This window comes from Salvelinus fontinalis, chromosome 38, assembly GCF_029448725.1.
Source record: "Salvelinus fontinalis isolate EN_2023a chromosome 38, ASM2944872v1, whole genome shotgun sequence".
Taxonomy (NCBI): Eukaryota; Metazoa; Chordata; class Actinopteri; order Salmoniformes; family Salmonidae; genus Salvelinus; species Salvelinus fontinalis.
Window position 1 is genome coordinate 20939321 of NC_074702.1, and position 24677 is coordinate 20963997.

At 41.9% G+C, this 24677-nt stretch overlaps 2 protein-coding genes and 4 non-coding genes across 7 annotated transcripts; 1 reads left to right on the forward strand and 5 right to left on the reverse strand.

Moving 5' to 3' along the window:
• The first annotated feature begins 1655 nt into the window (after nucleotides 1-1655).
• On the forward strand, nucleotides 1656-15295 carry LOC129837728 (T-cell differentiation antigen CD6-like). Of its 2 annotated transcripts, XM_055904122.1 has the most exons (13): nucleotides 1656-1740; nucleotides 2831-2911; nucleotides 7320-7619; nucleotides 7922-8236; nucleotides 9368-9427; nucleotides 9570-9716; nucleotides 10248-10361; nucleotides 10486-10602; nucleotides 10745-10891; nucleotides 11137-11220; nucleotides 11373-11507; nucleotides 11709-11810; nucleotides 14568-15295. In XM_055904122.1, exons 1-13 carry the CDS (start codon nucleotides 1689-1691, stop codon nucleotides 14708-14710), a joined length of 1797 nt encoding a protein of 598 aa, XP_055760097.1. In that variant the 5' UTR covers nucleotides 1656-1688; the 3' UTR covers nucleotides 14711-15295. The 2 variants fall into 2 exon arrangements, with proteins under 2 accessions (XP_055760097.1, XP_055760096.1); XM_055904121.1 differs by lacking the exons at nucleotides 1656-1740; nucleotides 2831-2911 and having other exon boundaries at nucleotides 6398-7619; nucleotides 9573-9716.
• A 313-nt stretch (nucleotides 15296-15608) lies between these two features.
• On the reverse strand, nucleotides 15609-19975 carry LOC129837167 (cilia- and flagella-associated protein 418-like). The gene is made up of 4 exons (XM_055903080.1): nucleotides 19851-19975; nucleotides 19531-19586; nucleotides 17677-17772; nucleotides 15609-16096 (listed from the first exon to the last, which is right to left on the reverse strand). Exons 1-4 carry the CDS (start codon nucleotides 19935-19937, stop codon nucleotides 15937-15939), a joined length of 399 nt encoding a protein of 132 aa, XP_055759055.1. The 5' UTR covers nucleotides 19938-19975; the 3' UTR covers nucleotides 15609-15936.
• On the reverse strand, nucleotides 18591-18672 carry trnas-aga (transfer RNA serine (anticodon AGA)). Its single transcript has one exon. It is a non-coding gene; the product is annotated as a tRNA-Ser (tRNA).
• Nucleotides 19365-19446, reverse strand: trnas-aga (transfer RNA serine (anticodon AGA)). The gene has a single exon. It is a non-coding gene; the product is annotated as a tRNA-Ser (tRNA).
• Nucleotides 19976-20139: 164 nt separating the features above from the next.
• On the reverse strand, nucleotides 20140-20221 carry trnas-aga (transfer RNA serine (anticodon AGA)). Its single transcript has one exon. It is a non-coding gene; the product is annotated as a tRNA-Ser (tRNA).
• A 1696-nt stretch (nucleotides 20222-21917) lies between these two features.
• On the reverse strand, nucleotides 21918-21989 carry trnae-cuc (transfer RNA glutamic acid (anticodon CUC)). The gene has a single exon. It is a non-coding gene; the product is annotated as a tRNA-Glu (tRNA).
• Between the last annotated feature and the right edge of the window lie 2688 nt (nucleotides 21990-24677).

A 24677-nucleotide genomic window follows, 5' to 3' on the forward strand; every position in this document is an offset into this window, starting at 1 on the left:
CAAGTCTCAAATTTCGAAGTGGAAATTACAAACTTCCATGGCCTTTTTAATCCTCAAATACACTACTAGTTGTGAAACAGGGTGATCAAATTAAAATCCTACATCTGTATGTTGACTGTATTTGTTATGGTTGATATAGTATGAAGTTATTGTATTAAGTCAATCCCCAGGAAAGGAAAGTGAAGTCACCTCTCATTGAGTAGTGTATGTTTTCCAACAAACTTTCAGACTCAATGGAGAGCATTAAGAAACCCAAAGTCTTCTGGTGCTATATGATGAATCAAATGAAATGAGAAGCCAACTGAATAGAAACACAATTCTAAAGGGTGTTAGGGTGAAACAGGGTCAAGGTGTGTGAAGCATGGTTCACTTTCTCTAAAGAGTTAAATGAATAGGGAGGTTGACTAGGCTGACTCTTGGGAGCTCTGCTGTGGTGGCTAAAGGCAGTTTGTATTTACGTCCCTAAACCTGCCTCCAGGCTGCAACCATAGAGCCAGGCCTGCACTGGCAGATTCAATAGTGTTAATTAGATTCACTGGAATAGGCCTGGGCTGTGTGGATGAGGAAGGTTCCACAATAACTTCCTGCCTGGCCCTCAGGTTTGTGAGGTGTCTTCAAGAATGGGATAAATGCTTTTTATTTCAAATGAAATGACCTTGATGACCTTTGGTATATGGGTACTCAATTATATTCAAGGCTATGGTACAGCCAAGGCCTAGTCCAGTCAAGTGAAGTTCAGCTGCCTCACATAAAAGGAAACGTTTACCCATTTGAGGTAGTCTTCATTGGTCATAATGGTGGCCTTTGCGTACTGAAGTTCAGGATGTTTGTGAAGTGCTATCATAAGATAGCCTAAAATAGATTCCATTACTGTGTATGGGGACAGCTTCTACTCAACTCCTTTATTTGCTCAGACTGTCGAGGCAGACAGGCAGACCTTCCATGCCTTCCCCCACTCTGGGCCTATAATTTACCAGCTGAATGGTATTGGAGTTGGTCTTTGTTCACAAACAGTGCTTAAATTCTTATCTAGCCCATGTAAAACACTGATGAAAATGTCTTTGCTTCGATCAATGTTTAATTTAGACTGTAATAATATAGTTTTAGTGTTGCCAGCGGCTACAGCTTTTCTCAAAAGTGTTCTGGCATATAAGGCTTTTCAAGTAGATGTATTGTTGTGTTTGCCTGAATCCTAAAGCAGGGATATTTGGGTCTGATTCATTTGACATGCTCCTCTTTATCAATATAAGGAGATAATAGTCATTTGGGTAAACCTCTTAAATTGCATATGAATTTGAGTTTGTTTGTTTATTCAACCTTTTTTGAGTGTCGTTAGGAGGTTAAAATGAGTTGTCGAGGGTGTTTGCCAACAATTAAACATCTTGTAGTTGTGTGTAAGGCAGTGGGTGTATCTCACAGCCAGTCTGTGTCTGAGAAAGGCTTTTGTCTGTAGAGCACACTACTATTTGATTTTGTGTCAGAGACGGTGCTTGTGGAAAACCACAAGTTGCAGCAGTGCAAACAGAAATATAGTGAGTACACAAGTTCTGACATATACTGCTTTGTTCATGATAAGAACAGTAACGTGCATTATTTTTTCGTTTGATTGTTATTAATATTAAAAGAACAAAGTTGTTTCCGGTTGAGGAGTATGCTCAAAGGACCCCGGCCTAACTGTTTTCTATGAGATGGAACTGTTCAGGACAGCAATACTTCTGTCAGTTCTGGTTCTCTCTCAAGGTAACATAGTTTAATCTAATATTTCTACTTTGATTGTATTCAACTATATTATCTTTATTGGCTCTTTTGAAGGAAAGTATGACAGTTGTACTCTATGTACATCAAACACAGCATCAAATGTATTTTAGAATTGTTTGTATGAATACTAAAGATATGCACATCAAAATAGTTGGCAGTGGAGTCACATTTGCTTTTTTATTATGCTTCAACATCACCATATTTTTTAATTAATGTCTGTCTGTTACGTTTTACTCTACTTTTTTTTCCAAATAAGTAATAACATATTCATACAAAAAGGGACTGACCGGAGTGATGCCAATTAGGTGTAGGCTAAAGGCTGCATAATCTTACAGAGGATTACTTTACTTGCCAAAGCAAGGAGTTTACTGCAACAGCCAATACGATTCATCGAACACTAGCTAGCTAAAATTCAAAGACCGCTTGACGCAACATAAAAGTACAGGGAATTCAAATCAACCAACCATAGTAAACAAGGATTGGCTGAAACGTAAATGTTTTTGTATGAATCACTAATTTGTCACAGAGTGATACATAAACAAAGTGATAGTTCAAAATGATTTGCTTTCCGAGGAGGAGAGCTGTGTCATGGGTTAAAGCATGAACAAACTATTTTGCTTCACGAAGATGATTCATTATCTGCATTGATTCCTCAAACATTGCTAGTGTGAAATTGGTTTTAATTCAACATTGAGCCACAGATGTTATTCATGGCATATCCATCTAACAACTAAATTAACCAATTGAGGCAGTTGATATGAAATCCAACGTAAATATAGTGATTTACAGACTCCATATTATATCCTTCTAATGGGACTATTGTGTAGCCACCTTGAAATACCATCAACAGACAGTTTACAAAATGGAAAAGATTATTCTGATTAGAGCCAAATTCAATAACCTGTTTGTAATTTACCGCTGCGTGTCCTGGGCTTCATATAACATTGACAACACGTGGTAAGCTGAAATAACTGATTGGACAGCTGCATGAATACTCTCATAACTATAATACGCATAACTACAATCATTTTTCATTTATCTTAGTTTACTTTGTTGTTGTTTGTCATTTCAGGCTTTCTAAATAAAGCCTACTCTGTTCCGGGGAACTTCTCTGGGTCGAGAGAGACTGATGAGCAGCAGACATCCAATCTAAGTGAGTTCCAGTTTTATTTAAATGGTTGGAATTATGCTAAAAAGATCCTCAGAACCCGAGCCTCCAATCAAGCTTCATTTGGTTCCGGAGGACATTGCAATCTACATCGATCTTACTCTCTGAATACCATCCACCATTCCTTCCTTCCTAAACCCCAAATTCCAATCCCTCGTGCCCATCCTGTCACGTTCCTGACCTATTTATGTTAGTTTTTGTGTGTTAGTTGGTCAGGACGTGAGGTTGGGTGGGCATTCTATGTTATCTGTTTCTATGTTGGTTTCGGTTTGCCTGGTATGGCTCTTGATTAGAGGCAGGTGGTTTGCGTTTGCCTATTCATATTTAGGTAGGGCATTCTCACTGTTTGTTTGTGGGTGATTGTCTCCTATGTCTGTATGTTATGTTCGTACCACATGGGACTGTAGCGTTTGTTTGTTTCGTTTTTGTTTCGATGTCGTCTGTTTCCTGTACGTAAGTTTATGTTTAGTTATGTAAGTTTATGTTCAGGTCTCGTCAACGTCGTTTTGTTATTTTGTAGTTTTGAAAGTGTTTGTTTCGTTTCGTGTTGCCATCATCGTTTTATAATAAAGATGGCTTATTTCCCTGAGCCTGCGTTTTGGTCTGAAGATCCTTCTCTCCTCACCTCTTCCGAGGATGAGGAGAGCGTCACCCGTTACAGAATCACCCACCCACAAGCTAAGACCAAGCGGCAAAGGAAAACGAAACGGAGTAAGGGACAGGAGAGAAAGGATTTCTGGACATGGGAACAGATAATGAATGGAGAAGGTCCCTGGGCAAAGGCAGAAGAAAATCGCCGTTCACAGGAAGAGAGGGAGGCAGCTAAAGCCCAGGAGCGGTGGTTTGAGGAGGCAGCAAGGAGACGTGGCTGGAAGCCCGAAAAGCCGTGGGAACAGGTGGAGGCACTGAGGAGAGCAGAGGCTACCGAGGAGAGGAACCGGAGCTATGAGGGAACGCGTCTGGCACGGAAGCCAAAAAAGCCCGTGAGTAATTCCCAAAAATTTCTTGGGGGGGGGCTAGGAGATAGTGGGCCAAGGGCAGGTAGGAGACCTGCGCCCACTTCCCAGGCTTACCGTGGAGAGCGGGAGTACGGGCAGGCGCTGTGTTACGCAGTAGAGCGCACGGTGTCTCCTGTACGAGTGCATAGCCCAGTGCGGGTTATTCCACCTCCCCGCACTGGTAGGGCTAGATTGGGTATTGAGCCAGGTGTCATGAGGCCGGCTCAACGCGTCTGGTCTCCAGTGCGTCTCCTCGGGCCGGCATACATGGCACCTGCCTTACGCATGGTTTCCCCGGTTCGCCTACATAGCCCGGTGCGGGTTATTCCACCTCCCCGCACTGGTCGGGCAACCGGGGGTATTCAACCAGGTAAGGTTGGGCAAGCTCAATGCTCAAGAGTGCCAGTACGCCTCCACGGTCAGGTATTTCCGGCACCACCTCCCCGCCCCAGCCTAGTACCTACAGTGTATACACTACGCACTAGGCTACCAGTGCGTATCCTGAGCCCTGTTCCTCCTCCACGCACTCTCCCTGTAGTGCGTGTATCTAGCCCGGTGCCTCCAGTTCCGGCCCCACGCACTACAGGGAGAGTGCGTCTCCAGAGCCCTGAACCCACTGTATCTTCTCCCCCTACTAATCCTGATGTGCTTGTCCTCAGCCCGGTGTCACCAGTGCCGGTACCTCGCATCAGTTATAGAGTAGGCTTTGAGAATACAGTGTGCCCTGTCCCTGCTCCCCGCACTAGTAGGAAGGTGCTTGTCATTAGCACGGTGCCTCCAGTTCCGGCACCACGCACCAGGTCTACAGTGCGCCATATCCGGCGAGAGCCATCCGTCTCCCCAGCGCCATCTGAGCCATCCGTCTCCCCAGCGCCATCTGAGCCATCCGTCTCCCCAGCGCCATCTGAGCCATCCGTCTCCCCAGCGCCATCTGAGCCATCCGTCTCCCCAGCGCCATCTGAGCCATCCGTCTCCCCAGCGCCATCTGAGCCATCCGTCTCCCCAGCGCCGTCTGAGCCATCCGTCTCCCCAGCGCCGTCTGAGCCATCCGTCTGCCATGAGCCTGCAAAGCCGCCCGTCTGCCATGAGCCTGCAAAGCCGCCCGTCTGCCAGACAGGAGCCGCTAGAGCCGTCAGCCAGACAGGAGCCGCTAGAGCCGTCAGCCAGACAGGAGCCGCCAGAGCCGCCAACCAGACAGGATCCGCCAGAGCCGCCAACCAGACAGGATCCGCCAGAGCCGCCAACCAGACAGGATCCGCCAGAGCCGCCAACCAGACAGGATCCGCCAGAGCCGCCAACCAGACAGGATCTGCCAGAGCCGCCAACCAGACAGGATCTGCCAGAGCCGCCAACCAGACAGGATCTGCCAGAGCCGCCAACCAGACAGGATCTGCCAGAGCCGCCAACCAGACAGGATCTGCCAGAGCCGCCAACCAGACAGGATCTGCCAGAGCCGTCAGAGCGCCATGAGCAGCCAGAGCCGTCAGAGCGCCATGAGCGTCGAGAGCCGTCAGCCTGCCATGAGCGTCGAGAGCCGTCAGCCTGCCATGAGCGTCGAGAGCCGTCAGCCTGCCATGAGCGTCGAGAGCCGTCAGCCTGCCATGAGCGTCGAGAGCCGTCAGCCAGCCATGAGCATCGAGAGTCGTCAGTCAGCCATGAGCTGCCCTTCAGCCTGAAAAGGCTAGATACCCAGAACTGCCCATCAGTCCAGAGCTGTCTCTCTGTCCGGAGCTGCCTTTCAGTCCGGAGTTGCCCCTCTATCCTGATCTCCCTCTCTATCTTTATCTACTTCTATATTCTTATCTATCCCTCTGTCTTGATTTATCTCTCTGTCCCGGTATTGTCATTATTAGATGTGTTATTAGGAGGATTTTGTGGGGGAAGTAAGAGGGTGGACATTCTTGAAGGGAGGGGGCTAGGATGGATTATGGTGGGGTGGGAACCGCGCCCGGAGCCACCACCGTGGTTAGATGCCCACCCAGACCCTCCCCTAGACTTTGTGCTGGTGCGTCCGGAGTTCGCACCTTGTGGGGGGGGTACTGTCACGTTCCTGACCTATTTATGTTAGTTTTTGTGTGTTAGTTGGTCAGGACGTGAGGTTGGGTGGGCATTCTATGTTATCTGTTTCTATGTTGGTTTCGGTTTGCCTGGTATGGCTCTTGATTAGAGGCAGGTGGTTTGCGTTTGCCTCTAATTAAGATTCATATTTAGGTAGGGCATTCTCACTGTTTGTTTGTGGGTGATTGTCTCCTATGTCTGTATGTTATGTTCGTACCACATGGGACTGTAGCGTTTGTTTGTTTCGTTTTCGTTTCGATGTCGTCTGTTTCCTGTACGTAAGTTTATGTTTAGTTATGTAAGTTTATGTTCAGGTCTCGTCAACGTCGTTTTGTTATTTTGTAGTTTTGAAAGTGTTTGTTTCGTTTCGTGTTGCCATCATCGTTTTATAATAAAGATGGCTTATTTCCCTGAGCCTGCGTTTTGGTCTGAAGATCCTTCTCTCCTCACCTCTTCCGAGGATGAGGAGAGCGTCACCCGTTACACATCCAGTCAAATTGCTAGGTTCTAAAGTAGAGGGATGAATGGGTAAGGTGTCTGTGTGCTTCTTAGAGGGAGGAGACACAACCTCAAGCAACAATCCTGCAGAGAACTTGATTGCTCACAAGTCATTATACTGAGATCGAAATGATATGAGGCAAAGGCATTTGTTTTACTATAATGATACAGGTCACCATCAAATAAGCCATAGTATGACAATATTTTAATTCTTCTGAGTGTTATGATGATGATGCGTAAGGCTCCGTTAGTGCAAAGTGGGAGGAACATCCCATACAAACATGCTCTCTCTAACACACAAACAGAAAATAAAAATAAGAAAAGAATGGGTCAATTGTCATTTGTGTCATAGAGGATTTCAAATGGTCCGGTGGAGTCAGATTTTGAAGGAAAATGCTATCAATCAGTTATTCAGTTATAACCATACGACACTAACCTCAATTTCATTCTCTATTTGTTGAACCTAAATTAAGTGAAGACTGAAGTGTGAAATGCAGTACCAAAGGCTCCAGTGTCACATGATTTGAAACCACTGTGAGTATTTGGTCCCGTGGTGTTTCTAGAATCAGGTTGGTCGACTTCAGTGTCCCCCTCCGAATTCACCACCCAGTGACATTTCCACAGGACATGACTCACAGGATGTGGCTGCTCTGCTGAACGTCTGCAGAGCACGGCAACCGATAGGCCAACAAACAGCTAGGCCATTCAATGTGTCTGGGTGTGTGTGTGTATTATGCTGTATAACATGTACTGTACATGTGGCTACACTACATGGGGAAATATAAACAGTCATCTGTACTTCACTCTCATATTGATTCTGCATCTCCCCATCCCTCCAGCCATATCTCACACCCCCAGGCTATCTCAGCACTGCTCTGGGGTTGTCGAGGTGCTCCATCGAGGGCTGTGGAGGCCGGTGACCTTTGACCTTGGGTCTGCAGAGTGGGCCAAAGTGGTGGAGGACATATGTACCAACCTGAACTGCGGGGCAGTGTACGAGCTCCGACAGAATGGCACAGCTACTTTAAACTACTCCAGCTCAACGTGTCTGAGCCAGTGTGTCTACAGAGACCTACTTGTGGAGAACTGTACAGAGCTCTCATACACGGACTGCTCTAACCTGACTGAGATAACCTGTGGTAAGACCCTCATTGCAAAGCTTATGAGTGGATCGGCACAATTTATCTTGAGCAAGAGTAATAGCTACCGCTGTTGATAAGCAACCACAAACACGTTGTTGCAGTAACGCCTGCAAATTGCATGCCATGGAGAGCCATCGTATGGGCCGTCTCAAGTGTTTTGTGGACGCTTTGCAACAAGTTCCTCCCTTCAGCACGCTTCCATTTTCAAGCTGCTTTTTAATGATCCTGAGTGAGGCCCAGCTTCTATCGAGGTTATCTGATGATCTATGATCTGATTGGTTGATCTGTCCATTCCTCAGGGCACCAGGCCGTGCGATTGGCTGGAGGCTCACACCACTGTGAGGGACGGGTGGAGTTGTGGAGAGAGGAAAAATGGGGAACGGTGTGTGACGATAGCTGGGACCTGAGAGATGGGGGCGTGGTCTGTGCTCAATTGGGCTGTGGCTCTGCCCTAAATGTGAGTGGGGAGGACGGGTCCTTTGAAGCGGGTGTTGGCCAGGTTCTCTTAGACGAGGTGAACTGTGGAGGGAGCGAGAGGAACCTATGGGAGTGTCCCTCCATGGGGACAGTCAACAACTGTGGACACAAAGAGGACGCTGCAGTGGTTTGTTCAGGTAAGCCTACAGCTATAATATTATCATTGTCAGTTACTGTATTCACAATCATGTCATAGTGTTTTTATATTATCTTTAGATTGGTCTGAATATGGATAGTGCAGTAATAACATGTAAAATACATTGCCATGATTGAACATCTGGTGTCTTGGTGGCGAACCAAGTCCCTATCATCTTAGCGCTGATTTTCAGCACGCTAAATGTCGACAATCAGGATTCTGATGATTGCGAATCAAGAATGATTTGGCTCGTGACCTTATCAGCGTGTCTGAATGGATAGCACTGAGTCTCAGTCACACTCAGCACTGACACTGACAAACAAGCTTCAAATCCTCCTACAGTAATGCAGAGATCAGGTGATGTGAGAGAGGTCATAAGCAGAAAAGAGACAGCTGCTTTGCATATGAATTATTGTTATTTTCATTAACGAAAAAAAAAGGAAACACAGGCCTAAGTAATGCATGTCACTCAGAAAGTAGACATACCACGTCAATACCACGTCGCAACAGCTCTGTCTGAGGAAGACCCTCAATGAAAGATGTTCAACCTGGGAGCCAAGTTCAAGAGTTCCTTGGTGAGAAAACATCCAAACTGACTTGACCTCAACATGACAACAGTTGTTCACCACTTCCATGGGTTTTGAATCTTGCATCTAAATGAACAATTTTTGCTAAATGTATAGTGTGAGTTTTAGTGTGTCTGAAACTCCCGTTCTGTCAAGGCCATGGCTTGTTGACCATGTTTCCGATCCATTTCGAACACCTCAAGTGATAGTTAATTATGTAGGCCTACTCAAAAGGCTACATCCATCAATATGTGAGTCCTCCACATTTCAAGCACATTTTTTAAAGAGAAAACGCACACATTCCTGGCAGTAATTGCCAAATGACTGACTGAAATGTCTAACTTTTGAATAAGAGTCAGATATTGGTTCAATAGATCATTAGATACACAGATGGACAAACACAACTCCTCTTGGATTTACAATTTTTGAGCAAATTTTTTTTTTAAGCAAAAATGTTCCCCGTCTTTCAAACAAGAGTGCCTTGAACACTCAGGAGAAGTGAGCCATGCATCTCTTATACATTCTAGTTCTCTAACACCTCTAGGACTTTTCCATTTCCCTGACAGGAATTCAATCTCAACCAGGCAACGAGACAGCAGAACAGAACACCCAGACTTCAACCACAGGTGCCTTCAATAGATGCGGACACACATGACCCTCCATCTGTGTAATAATACACCAAGAGTGCCTGCTCTGCTCATATGAACATGTCAAGAAGAATTTGTTATCTAGTCTGTACTCTGCACTATGATTTGTTCTTGTTTCCAGCAGGCTCAGTTCTACTAGTCACCAGTGCAGAGAGCTGGTCCTCTCCTCCCACAGCTGCTGTCTGGGGCTGCATCGCATTGTCTATAGCCCTCCTCTTCACACTCCTCTCCAATGCTTCACTCTTCCTGTCTTACAGGAGGAGAGCTGGTGAGTCATCATGTTTCTCTATTTTTCTTTCTCTTTTATTGCCTCAGACTCAACTGCCACTCTCCCCATTTGTTCACACCAACAACAACAAACATGCTATCATCAATGAGTAGTAATTAACACTGAGAAACTGCTTTGTCTGAAGGGTATTACATATTCTTCTCAATGGTTTGCCAATTATGATAATACAACAACACAATGCAATGTGATTCAATACAGTACACAAAGGAAATCACCAAACTGGAACAGTATACATATCACTGGGTTGGTTGATTGCTCATTATGAGAGTCCCGCTACCAGTGTTGTTTTCACACCAACTTAAAAAAAGCAGCATTTATTATTTCACAAGGATGATAATGATTGAATATGTGCCATATGTGACGGTGGTCTAATTCAAATATTTAATTGGTTTTGAGATGTATTGTCCTTATTTTCTTTTCCAACATCAAATACAACAAAGACCAACAAACCTATTATCCTAGCTTTGGTATAGAGAAGTTTCAAAGGTAAAACTTTCCCTTCATTACTAGCACTTCTGGTTCACCAAAGACAAGATGGCCGCCTGCTGTCCATCCAGTCTCAACACACCGACCAAGGGGAGAGAGTCAACCTCCTCACAGTCACCACGGACACAGCTGATTACAGTGAGTTCCTACTGATGCACTTGTCCTCTCTGTGCCCATTAGTTACTTGCAATTTTAGGAAATGTCTTATTAGTTCAAGTGTCCCATTTGTCAGAATACATTTTCTCTGTGGCCTTTCATGCAGCTCCACAGTACCTTTCCCAACAACCCTTTCAGAATGACACCGACGCCTTGTGTGACTCTGACTATGAAAACTATGACTTCAATGACCAACCCTCTATTGCCATGGCTACTGCACTTGGTCAGTTCATCTTCATAGTTATGGATAAATAGTGAAATTCTGAAAGAAAAAATATGGGAAGTGACACCTGGCTATTAAGGGAGAAAGTGGTCCAAGGACTTGCTCACAGTGCCAACCAAATGGTCTTTTATGTTTTCATTAGTCAGGGTCCTTGACAATGGAGTAAGCACAAGCAGAGAGCCATGGGAAACCACGCAGACAGCAGAGACCTCTGACGCTCCTGAGAAATATAATATTATTGCTGAGACAATCAACGGCATTGAGAGAAAAAACCCTGCCACCCAAAGCCGTAAGTTACTGTCAGGTTGGGTGAACCAGATTTTTACCATGATCATATTGTGTCCATGTCCGACAGATTTCTTCTTTGCCTTAAAAGGACATAATGTCCTCTTAAAATCTGGGACTTTACTATAACCGTTTGCAGAACAAGGAATCAGAAAAGTTATAATTTTTTGGAAATTCCCATGGTGACAGAAAAGTTGAATAAGAGCCCTATTGTAACATACTAGCACTAACAACCATTTGTATGTCCAGTGCATTCGCTGGTGTCATCCAGCACATCTTCTGGGGAATGCTATGAAAACATTGAGACACAGGAGAAGGAGCTGCTGGACTCAGGTCAGTTTAAAATGCTCAACGACAAATGCTGCAAAAAATAAACAAAATAAAATAATTGTAGTCCAAAAATGCTTTTGTGGAGTCAGTCAGTGCATCTATGAAATCCATTCTCATGAATCAACGATAACAGAGTAACTGTGTGGAATGCCCAGGTCCAGGTTTGAGGAGAACTGCCCTCACAGACTTGATCTGTGCAAGAGAGCCATCCTTGGGATCGAGTAGTAGTACATCATCAGGGGAATCCTACTACAACGTGGGGATGGCAGTGGAACAGCATCTACAGTCAGGTCCGTTCAAGTCAAAATCACGAGAACAACAACACCTAATTTATCTGGCTGTGTCTAAACACTGAATGGAGTAGACACAACAGCAAAGGCCTTTTGCACTACAGAACAGTACATGAAAGTATTCTCTTGAAAGTTTTGGGGAGAAAATATGTAGATTCGTAATTACTTCACTGGGAGCACATTTTCTCATTTTCTCCTCAGAGAACACCTATACACATTCCCCTGTGCAATCAACAAGTACACACAAGGATCAGCAACAGCCTGTGAACAGTAGCTTTCACCTATTGAGCAATCAAAATCAAGGTACCTGATATTTCTGATGAGTCTGTGCATGTGTGTTTCAAAGGTGGACAGAATTTCCATTGAACCATGTAATGTTCCCTGCAGAGACTAATTCTCAGTCTCCTTGCTGGTGTCATATTGTGTTTCAAAACCTGACAAATTAATTTGACGACCACCGGTGTAATCCCTGAAAGAAACAGAACAAATCATATTCAAAGGTTTCTCTAAGTTTATAAGCCAATGTGATTTCAAGTTGTGTCAAAACTAAATTCAAAGAACTAAGGTAGCTTGACAGATGAGGCCATTGGGTATGGGGCATAAACATCTGTGAGGATTTAAATTGTACTTAATTCCTTTAGTTTTCGCCAGATTTACTATCACAGTGAATAATGGAAAGGGTAGTATTCCTGGCAGGCACATGCTTGAATCCAACAGAGGGAGGGAGAGAGAGCAGAAGAGAGAGACTGTCCTCATTCAGATGGAGGAAATTGGCCAACTTTCACTCTAATCTGCCATTAAACTATAGACACTAATACCCTTTATAGACAGACTTTACGGCATGTTGCCTGTAAAAAATGTTTATCTGCCAATGTTTTTTAGAACCCAATTCATATAGTCCCATTTTTAACACATTCTTGCCGGGATAAGTATTTTATATCTACTGTGCACATGCCGGCATGATTAGGAGTGGGAGTAGATGTGGGTGGATGTTATTTTAATAAATATACACCATCACAAAGAAATCCATTATTAATTTGTTTTTTGGCAGGTCCTAAGAAACATTATAGGACCAATACAATTTATTTTCAAAATAATACAAAATAATGGCATATTTTGAGTTTAATTATGTTACTGGTCTGTGCAGCCTATAGGCTACATGGCTGTGCCATGCATATAAAACCAAGTTATTTTGTTAATTAAACAGAGAAGACACACTTAGGCTACACTGGTCACAGTCAACACACATTTTATAGTAGGCTGAGAATATAATGAAATATAACAGAATAAAATCCAGAATATTTTTCCCACACCACTTGCGTCACGGCAACGTGTGGAACTGCTGTCATATTAAAAAAAAAAAGTGATTTTGAAACATAGTCCAAGGCAAGCCCATGCTTTTTTGATCCACAATCCTCACTCCGCTTTGATAGGGAGCAGGCGTAGGGTCTTACATTGAGAGTCTTCGTCATGATACCCATAGAAAATAATAGCAATCTATACTTTCAAAAGCATGAGTCTCCTGTTCATATTTCACCACTGCTGGCTTTTGGAGTTGCCTATACGCGACCTAGCATAACAATAGGCCTACGCTTGATTTAGGGTACATTATTGCATACTAAATGTTTCTAATCAGTGATAGTTGAGCAAACAAATTGATGAGTTACCACCTCTACTTATTTGGCCAGCCAGAGAATTAACCAAATATAGATGGAGATTCAGGTGAAACAAAATCACACTGACAAGTCACAGGCTTTTGGTAGGGAGTAGAACAGGCTACCAAGCCACTGAAGATTAGTATTTTTCTCCGCTCATACAGGAGTAATTAAGGCTTAGTTCTCTAATTGTACTTTTTTTGCTCATTAGAATTGTTTATTTATTATTTAATTTCGAATTATTAGGGGGTGCTGCATCACCCTCAGCACCCCTATTTCCTGTGGCTATGCCATTAATACAAAGGGGTGATTTAAAATGTTCAAACATTGATGCATTATCATTAAGGGTAAGTTCCCTTGACAAAGATTAAGCCTAGTCCTTGACATTAAGTCATGTTCAATGGCAGCACCAGGTACCCGTATTCCCCTACATGGATCACAACTGTGCAGTAGATTCTAGAGTCATGTGCTGTCTAATGTACATTGCCTTCATAAAGTATTCATACCCCTTGACTTATTCCACTTTGTTACAGCCTGAATTCAAAATGAATGACATAAATAAAAACACACAATACCCCATAATGACAAAGTGAAAACATGTTTTCAGAAATGTTTGCACTTTTTTAGAAAATGAAAAATCTTTTTTAATTTAAATAAGTATTCACACCCCTGTGTTAATACATGTTAGAATCACCTTTGGCAGTGATTACAGATATGAGTCTTTCTGGGTAAATCTCAAAAATCTTTGCACACCTGAATTCTACAATATTTGCACATTATACTTTTTTTTTATTCTTCAAGCTCTATCAAGTTGGTTGTTTATCATTGCTAAACAGCTATTTCCAAGTCCGTCCATAGATTTTCAAGCCGATTTAAGTCAAAACTGTAACTAGGCCAGTGTATATTTGGCCTTGTGTTTTAGTTTATTGTCCTGCTGAAAGGTGAATTTGTCTCCCTGTGTCTATTGAAAAACGGACTGAACCAGGTTTCCTCTAGTATTTTGCCTGTGCTTATCTCCATTCCGTTTTTTTTATCCTAAAAATAACTCTATTCCTTGCTGATGACAAGCATACCCTTAACATGATGCAACCACCACCATACTTGAAAATATGTAGAGGGTACTTAGTGATGTGTTGGATTTGTCCCAAACATAACACTTTTAAATTGTTATGAATTTGTTAAAATGTCTACAAACATAATTCCACTTTGACATTATGGGATATTGTGTGTAGGCCAGTGACACAAAATCTCAATTGAATCTATTTTAAATTCAGGCTGTGTAACAACAAAATATGGAAAAAGTCATGGGGTATAAATACTTTCTGAAGGCATTGTAGATGCAATTGCTGAAAACATGTAGCCTATTGTGGATGTATGTAGATGGTAATGTAAGTCTTTTATACAGATGATTCAAGCAGCTCATCCTCCTCTGAGCTTTATGAGAACATAGAAGTCCAAGATGAAGAGGGGATTGGTGATGCTACTGTGAAAGAAGACCCGGACCAGTCTCTTTCTGACAGTGACTACGATGACATAACAAATTACTAGCATTTCATCAAACATAGCAGTAAAGTGAGAACTATAAAAACAGGGTCATTTACATTTTAGCAGATGCTATTATCTAGAAAGACATACAGGGGAAATTAAGTGTAATTGCCTTGCTCAAAGGTAGACAGATGTTTTTTCACCTCGTTAGCTTGGGGATTCGAACCAGCGACCTTTCTGTTACTGGCCCAAAGGTCTTAACCCCCTTCGCTTCTCCACTGCACAGAATGACCCGCATTGTCAACGAACTGTACTGTCACTGATATTGATTTAATATGGTGACCTGAGCCACACAAAGCACAGTCAATGCACATCAAACTGTTTAAACTTGAAATTCAATTGTGTTAATATTATCAAGGAGAAAAAGCTACAAAAAAATAAGTGCATACAACATATATTCAACTATGACTAAATGTGAATAGCCTAGTCTATACACGCATATGCAGATGTTTTGTACATAATATGAGCACATTTTTTACCATCCAAAATACCTACTTCTGACTGGGCTATCACAACAAATCCCATGAATGTCTTTGGAAGTTAAGCTTTTTTATGGTTCCCTAATGATGAATAAATTAGTACATATTTAATCAACTATCCACAGAATACTTCATTTGATTATGATTCATTTATAAAGTATCAACTACTAGACTGCCAGAGTGAAGTAATGCTTTTATGTTTAATATTTTATGTCTCAATGTCTAGCACAGATGCATTAGGAAAGGTTTGCATCATTTAACTTCACACTAACCTCACCTTCATATTATACACAATACATGAATGGTAAGATCAGAAATCACTGAACAGAGAATGCATTTGACTCAAACTCAGTGACAGAAGGAAATAAACAAAAGGACAAGGGAGATAGAAACTAAGATAGAGAGGAAAGGCTACAGAAAAGCATGTAACATACTTTATTTTATTTATTTTTTTACATAAGACTCATTCAATTTAGCCTCATCTTTCATAAGTACCGTTTTCACACACATATGGTCTGGCATATACCTGCTCTTAAAACTGAGCTAGCTAAAATCACATCTCTAAAGATAGCAGAAGACCTACTTTGTTCATTTACCTTTAAACCCAGAACACACTAAATGTAATGCAGAGAAAGACCTATATCATTCTCAAGGCAGAAAAATATGTGTTGGGCTGTCTATAACAAGAGGACATTGGTTTTCAAGTAACTGCAAAGTGGTGTGTGTGTGTGTGTGATTGAAAGAAGGCTGTCACATGTCATGCTTCCCCCAGACCCACTTGAGCTGGTGCTGTTCTCTCAGGTCGGTGAGGTCTCGAGCAGAGTGCCAGCTACACTGGTAGGCGTGCGCCTGCGCCCCTTTTCTTCTCCTCAGCTTGGCCCGCAGCTTCTGACAGTCTCGCATGTTGCTCCTGCAGAGATACAAAGAGACAAGGCTGGTTAGCTAAGCAATGAGCTAGATGAATAGATTAATTTCTCTCACAGTATAATACTGGTATATAGAGTTATAGATAGGATAAGTAGTACTAAATTCACAAAGTACTTGACACAAATTGGTCATGTGCATGGAACAAAACCAGCCTCCAAGAACCCTTGAAATATTGTTGAATGATTGGAAATATCACAAATATTCCAGAGTTAACCTGCAATTTACAGCTGAAGGAATACATTTGAGTGGAAAGACAAATTAGACAAGACACAATGGACATGGAAGTTTGATGGTAAGCATGTCCATACTAAAGCTTAATTTCTGCATCATTTGCACAATACGTTACGTTGCATTTAACAAGCACATTTGAATGATAAATGAATCCCCATGTCTTATAGAGGAGCCCTAGTCTCTCAGAAACTTAGTAAAACCTCTATACTCCAGCACAAAGCCTGAAACCACCAAGTGTCCACCAGAACAGATCAGAACACCGACAGGAAAACCCACAAGCTTGGAACATCAGCCACTGCGCATTCTCTAGGAAGACAACGTGGTAGGGTCCATGTGAGTACTCCCTGCTCGCTGTTCTTGCACTGGATTTTCACTAGGCCTACTACCTCCATTTTGTCAACACAAAAGTCTGGATTCAACAAAGCTGTGCTGCTGCAATCCTACACTATGAAACATTTAAAAAAAAATGAAAGGCACTAGCTACAGCATATTTTAGATGAAAGAAAGAGGCTGTTCACAAAGCATACGCTGCTCCAAGTGCCATAATTTACCTGCACCAAAATACCAACATTGTAATTGCGATAGGCTTTGTTGTTTTTATATTTTAAAATGTTTTTCTCCCATTTGAGCACAGCCCTTCTGTCTATTGTCTTAGTTTGCATTTCAAGTCGACTCTCACCAATAGTATCAAATTAGTGTAGCCTAGAATAATTGAATTCCTGTCTTTGTGTTAAGAGCACCAAATACCCACGCCCGCATACTTACAGTGCTACTGTTGTAAGGTCTTCCACTTCACTGCATTAACTAAGCTTAAGTGTCAGTCTTTGTCATCATGGGCAAGCTCTCTGTCAGTAAAACACAATATTGAACCAGAGAGGCACCCAAGGTGGCATTGTTGTGTTGTTTGACTGCCTTTATAAAAGTCTGTCTCCATCCACTTGTACCAGTTGTCCTATGAAATTCCTATCTGCCATGCACTGATCTCAGAGCATGGTTAAAAAAAGTTTTAAATTTAACCACTGTGTATTCATACTCACTTTGACAAAAAATTACCCGTTTCTCTGAACGGGTGGATATCAATCAAGGTGAAAGTCATAATCTCCATTTAAAAGGTATTTTACATTAAGAATCAAATTAAGATTATTCCAGTTTATTTTCACGATGTCCCAAAATAAAAGGTTTACACTGCCTTCTTCTGTTCAAATCTGAGATATTTGGGATTTGTGGTTTTCTGTAACAACTTCAAACTTGTTTCAGGATAACAATATTTAAATTCTGCAAAGAGTTTGTTAACCGATAAAGATACATCAGGCCCAATGAGAGGAGGCTCACCTGAAGAATAGGTCATCACAAGAGGGGTCCCATTCATGATCGTCAAACATGGCCACCCGAAAGTCACAGGAGATACATTTCAGCTGGTCACACGACCTGTCAGCACAGGTTAAACAATGAGTCATATTAAAATGTGATCCATACTTACACACACTTAACATTACAACAGGGTTCCCCAACTGGTGGCCTGCAAGTGATTTTATTTGGCCCCCCACGTTTTCTGAGCAAAATAAATAAAATATATTTTATCATTTTATTGTTGGACATAAGACTGTAAAAACGGAAATCTGTTCCAAAGAATTCCCACGCATAATATAGAGATATACAGTATGTGATCATACACAAATGTAAGCAAGATTAGAAATTTGTCTGTTTTAGTTAAATATTATATATGTTTGGGCTTCTTGCGGTCAATTTGCAGTGGAGTTACTTGAAATTATTCGTAATTATGTTCCGGCCTCCTGACCATCCACTCAAGAAAAGAAAAAAATCGACCCGCGGCTGAATCCAGTTGATGACCACAGCTCTACAATTTAACAGCACTTTTAACTTTGTGAAACGGCTGTTCCTAAACAATTTGCAATGGAGCTACCACCAAGGAAAACTGGGCAGCACCTGCTCACATAAGAACAAATAGGGATTGAAAGAGAGCTTTTATCAAATACATGCTTTACCAAAGGCTCACTACTAGACTTTATGGCTTCCCGTGAATGACCATTTTGGTCTTCCTAAGATAATGACAACTGTAAAACATACAATGACATTCACAGCATGCAACAGAGATATACAGATGTCTTAGATAACATTTACTGAGTTTCAATAATAACGTCATATGAACACATTGACTTTTTGCAGAATACCATTGACAGAATGATACAGCCAGATATTATGATTCAACAGGCTGCAAAACAACCCGTTGTCGGCAGGATTCGAACCTGCGCGGGAAGATCCCAATAGATTTCTAGTCTATCGCCTTAACCACTCGGCCACGACAACTACCTACATGTACAACTACTACCAACCAACTATGATCGCAGGAATAAGTGAGGTTCTTTAAAGTTGAGTTATTGGCCAACTTACTTGCCTGTTGCCTATGGCAATGACTTCGTCTTTGTCGTTTTAGGAAGCTGTCCTGTCTGCAAATGTGTAAAGTTAAGCAAATATGAGACTACCTAGAGGGCAGCCCTTTCGCAATTTAGGAAGGCTGGCGTCTGCAACTAATTAGCTAACGTTACATAGCTATTGTCGTTAGTTACGTTGCATAAGCTTCCACTGTCAGTCATGGTCAACAACTTGGTTTGCTAACGTTAGTCCATTCCACCGTACTAGTTAAAGTTAGCCTGTTAACGCTTGCATTTTACTACGCACCAGTTTTTTTCCCCCCCAGTTTGCGTTAAACATTCCCTTGAAGTTGTGGCGTCAACGAAACATTGCGACAGAACTTTGGTTCAACCTCATCTAGTAATTCGTACCAATCGTCTGCCATAGCTTCAGGGTACTGCTGCTTATTTGGCCGTTGTTGTCATGAACAGGAGTGCTTGATTGACAGGCGTAACCTCATTTCAAGTAGGTAAAGTACGATACTTTGTAGCTCGCGATTTATGTGTAGTGATACAATAACGGATACCTGCCATCTGTGATACAATGTAAACGCCTGGGCAATGCGTCAATCACGGGAGAAAAATAAACGTTGTCGGCAGGATTCGAACCTGCGCGGGAAGATCCCAATAGATTTCTAGTCTATCGCCTTAACCACTCGGCCACGACAACTGCCTACATGGACTCCTACTACCAACCAACTATGCTCGCATGAATAAGTGAGGTTCTTTAAAGTTGAGTTATTGGCAAACTTACTTGCCTGTTGCCTGTGGCAATGACTTCGTCTTTGTCGTTTTAGGAAGCTGTCCTGTCTGCAAATGTGTAAAGTTAAGCAAATATGAGACTACCTAGAAGGCAGCCCTTTTGCAATTTAGGAAGGCTGGCGTCTGCAAATAATTAGCTAACGTTACATAGCTATTGTCGTTAGTTACGTTGCATAAGCTTCCACTGTCAGTCATGTTCAACAACTTGGTTTGCTAACGTTAGTCCATTCCACCTTACTAGTTAAAGTTAGCCTGTTAACACTTGCATTTTACTACGCACCAGTTTTTTTCCCACCCCAGTTTGCGTTAAACATTCCCTTGAAGTTGTGGCGTCAACGAAACATTGCGACAGAACTTTGGTTCAACCTCATCTAGTAATTCGTCCCAATCGTCTGCCATAGCTTCAGGGTACTGCTGCTTATTTGACCGTTGTTGTCATGAACAGGAGTGCTTGATTGACAGGCGTAACCTCATTTCAAGTAAGTAAAGTACGATACTTTGTAGCTCGCAATTTATGTGTAGTGATACAATAACGGATACCTGCCATTTGTGATACAATGTAAACGCCTGGGCAATGCGTTAATCACAGGAGAAAAATAATCGTTGTCGGCAGGATTCGAACCTGCGCGGGAAGATCCCAATGGATTTCTAGTCCATCGCCTTAACCACTCGGCCACGACAACATCTGATTATACTGTCGATAGAAATTGGTAATATCCAACATCTTTTGTATATAAAAAGAGATATCTGACATTTTGACTGATATTATGATTCAGCAGGCAGCAGCACACAACAACCCGTTGTCGACAGGATTTTGACCTGCGCGGGAAGATTTCTAGTCTGTCGCCTTAACCACTAGGCCAAGATAACTACCCCCTAATTTCACTTGTACGAGTAACTTTGTTTAAATTATTATCATGTTGGGTAGTTAGTTAATTAATTGGTTTCTTCATATTGACTGTGGCAATGACGCTTCTCAAAAATGTTACTTAATCAATGACCTAGTACAAACATTTGTGAATAAATCAATTCAACAGATAAAATAAGCATTACAAACTGGGTGGTTCGAGCCCTGAATGCTGATTGGCTGACATACTCGTGACGTGTACCAAGCGTATGACCAAACATTTATTTTTACTGCCCTAATTACGTTGGTAACCAGTTTATGCAGGCTGTATTACAACCGGCATTGATTGGGAGTCCCATAGGCTGGCGATCAATTGGCCGAGCTTCGTCCGAGTTTGGCCGGTGTCGTGTTAGGATTTATGTTTATGCACTATAGCCTGTTAGCATATTGTTTGAAGATGAATATTGTTTTGTTACACACACACACACACACAAACAATACAGATGGGTGTGTGTGTAGGTGTGTAAGGACTGACCAACACAGGCCATAAAAGCTGTGGACAGTCTGGAGAAGGGAGGGGTGCATCACTCTAGGCCAACCAGGAAGGTTGGGAGACTGTTCAGTACCATATTAGAAATTGTGTGAGTGAAGAAGCAAGGGGAGACACAAGACGGAGCTAATCTACCCAGCAACCAGATGTGGACAAAGGAACGCGCCAAGGGGCTTGGACAAGTCCGAGGGCCAGCAAAGGCGGGGCAAAGCCTCTACTGTGATAGGCCAACAGACGCGTTGGAACTACGTCATCACGGTATAAGAAGAGCTGTTTACGTACTTCCTGCCAGTTCCCTGTTTACCCTGCGCGGTGATACAGCGAACCCGTATATACGAAAATTACATTTGCCATTCATTGTTTGCGGTAATTAAACATAATTAAAGAAAGTTAGCAGACCTTGCTTTTTATTTATCCTGACACCGGATGTGTTACACGCAGCGTTCACAGTAGGCCATCATTGTAAATACACATTTGTTCTTAACTGACTTGCCTAGTTAAATAAAGGTTAACTAAAACATAAATAAAAAGTATAATAGCAATAAGGCATCTTGGGGGTTTGTGGTATATTGTCAATATACCACGGCTAAGGGCTGTATCCATGCACTCCACTTTGCGTCGTGATTAAGAACAGCCCTTAGCCATGGTATATTGGCCATACACCACACCTCCTCGTGCATTATTGCTTAAATATAAAAAACAGGAGGTTGGTGGCACCTTTATTTGGGAGGATGTGCTCGTGGTAACGGCTGGAAGCGGAATCAGTGGATCGGTATCAAATACATCAAACACATAGTTTGATGCCATTCCATTTGTTCCATGCCAGCCATGATTATGAGCCGTCCTCCCTTCAGCAGCCTACACTGATATAAAATTAACTTTATAAAGAGAACACTGATAGAAAATGAACTCTATAAAGAGAACGTTAGTGCAAACCGTTAAGGTACAGAAAGAGCTGTTCAGAGCAAAGGAAAACAGTATGTTCCCTGACCGGGAATCGAACCCGGGCCGCGGCGGTGAGAGCGCCGAATCCTAACCACTAGACCACCAGGGATCTATTACGGACTTCAAATTGACACTTTGAAATTAATGGAACAATGCTTGCATGTCTCTACAATATTCTCATACCAATGTTGTGCCGAAAAGCCCCCCCCTTTTCGCGTGAATGCGCACGCACCCCCTCCTTCTTCATTGCTGCGACTTGCGTGAACGCGCACGCACTCAAATCTTTATTGCTGCGACTTGTTTGCTAGTTGAGATTTCTGATCACGTTTTTGAACAGTAGTGTGTGCCACAAAATCAAGGGAATTAGAAGGGGGGAATTTCGGAAATTAGAAGGGGGGAATTTCGGCAAGGCTTTTTTTGGCAAGCCCCCCCCCTTTCTATTTTGGGAATGCAAGGCCTGGCACACTTCAGAATAATTTTTGGTGACCTATCATGCCCTCTGATGTGTGCCATAGGAAGTATTAGACTAGTCCCAAAAGGAAGTGGTTATTTCAGCAATAATAGTTTTCAGAGCCCTCTACTGTTCTCTACCCATCCCTCAATCCCCCATCCCATCGTTCTTTTCCCTCTTATGGCTTTTCCCACATTTTGTTTTGTTTTTAAGAATGTAGGTACAGTAGTAATAATAATAATAATAACAATAATAAATCAAAAATATGTAATCTGGGCCCAAAATAAAGTTCAAATATATAAATCAACATGAGTGCATTCCCATAATCACAGTAAACTGTTATTATAATAGACAAAAAAAGGGAAAAAATGTATAATAGTATAATAAACAAAACTATGACTGACTGTGCTTCCATGAAGAACCCTCTCCCCAATAGCTCCCTTCGCCCTCAATAGGTCACCCCCAGCACCTCCACCATCCCCATCAACCTCCCCCCACCACTCAACCACAAAACAGAATAATGACAATAATAATAGAAATTAAAATACAACAAAATATATACCAAGATATATATACACATACACACACATGTATAGTACATATACATAAACATATTCACAGGACACTTGTTAGGATATTTTATCAAGGTTTAAGATAAATGATTAAATAATTCTACCCAGAAACTTAACCATTAGGATTAGAGGTTAGGGGGGTAGGGGGGTAGAACGGAATGTCTGCGTGTGTACCTAAAGAAAACTAAATGGACCATTAACCTATGTTTGAACCGACTAAGCTATAACTCTGTGGAGATAAGGGAAGACAGAAATATCCCATCCAGGTTTTCTGTATCTTGGGGGGGGGGGGGGGGACTGGAACTGTCAGCTAAGGGGTAATAAACTGTGGTGAGAATTCAGGAGATAATCCAGATATAGTGTGCATGTGTGTGCGTTAGGGTGTTGGGATGGTCTTTTGAATTAGCTTTGTCCTAGTCGGGGGGGGAGGGACTCTATGACGCTGTGTGTAATATATAATGTGATATACATGGTTTTTGGAGGAGAGATCTCTCGAGAATAAACGCTATTGATTAATTTGGACACGGGTCTCTGTCTATTTTATGCAAATAAGAATCTTACAAATTCTTATAAACGGACAGAGTGTTTGCATTGTTATAATTAAATTGGTTAACGAACATTTAGGAACCAAATTCGTTCATCAACACTCAACTTATCTCTTATCATTTTTCCTACATCAGGTATGCAGGTAACATTTCCACCTGGATGACAGCACATAATCAGCAAGACGGAGGTGCTCTTCATCCGAGGGAATGCCTGCCCATTCTCAGATGTTAGATCATCCCAGATGATCACATGTCATTTACATTCCAGCCCTTGTCAGATCCAGATTTGACTGCTTCAACTCACACCCTGCTGGAATCCCTGCATTCTCAGATTCCCCTCTGTTATTAATCTCTATTTTGTAATCAATAAAGTGTTTCAAAATGCTGTACCTTTATTAACATATAATGTTCAGATCATTCCTGTGAGAGAAGGGGTGTAATATCTTCAGATGGGTGTGTGGGTACCCTTCCTCACCCATGCCAACAAGATGTTACTTGTGGGGTATTTGCCTTGACAGTAAGTATTCGAGTATAAGTAATGTACAATTAACCTACTGGAAGTATACTGACTAAAAGGCAAAACAGAACTGTCAAATTATATTATAGCTGTGTCGTTGTATACTTGCGAATTAGAATCTTAAGTGTAACATAATTTTGTTGGGGAAAACTGAAATGCCCATCACATTTTTTCCCCAGTTTGCAGAATGTGTTCTGAAGGAGGAGTCGTTTGTCTTTTCAAATACGGACAAAGATGTTAACATCATGATATGTTAACACTCCAAAACACTGTGTGTTCAATTTCTAATTTAATATAATTGTAGATAAAAAACATTTATATGGATCTTTCAAGGTTATCTTTGATTCAACTTCTGATTCGATGGCCGCTAAAACACATGTATTTAAATAATTTTGTTACAAGAAACCTATACTATTCCCCTGTTCCCTGTTTGATCAGAAAAATACATGTAAAGATGTATAGACTACTTGACATTATGTTTTGCTAGAAGACCTGAGCCAACTGTGCCACTTCTGTAGGGAGGTGGACAATAATGAGGAAGACACTAACTGGGTAATTGCTTGTTCACTTCTAAAGGCACATTTTTACCAGTACGAATTTGTATAAGCAGTAATGTTTCTAGAGGTAGTATTATCTGCTTTGTCTGATAATGAAATAATTGTAATTCAAGAAAATGTATTTAATGTTTTAAATATATTAACATTTTTCATCA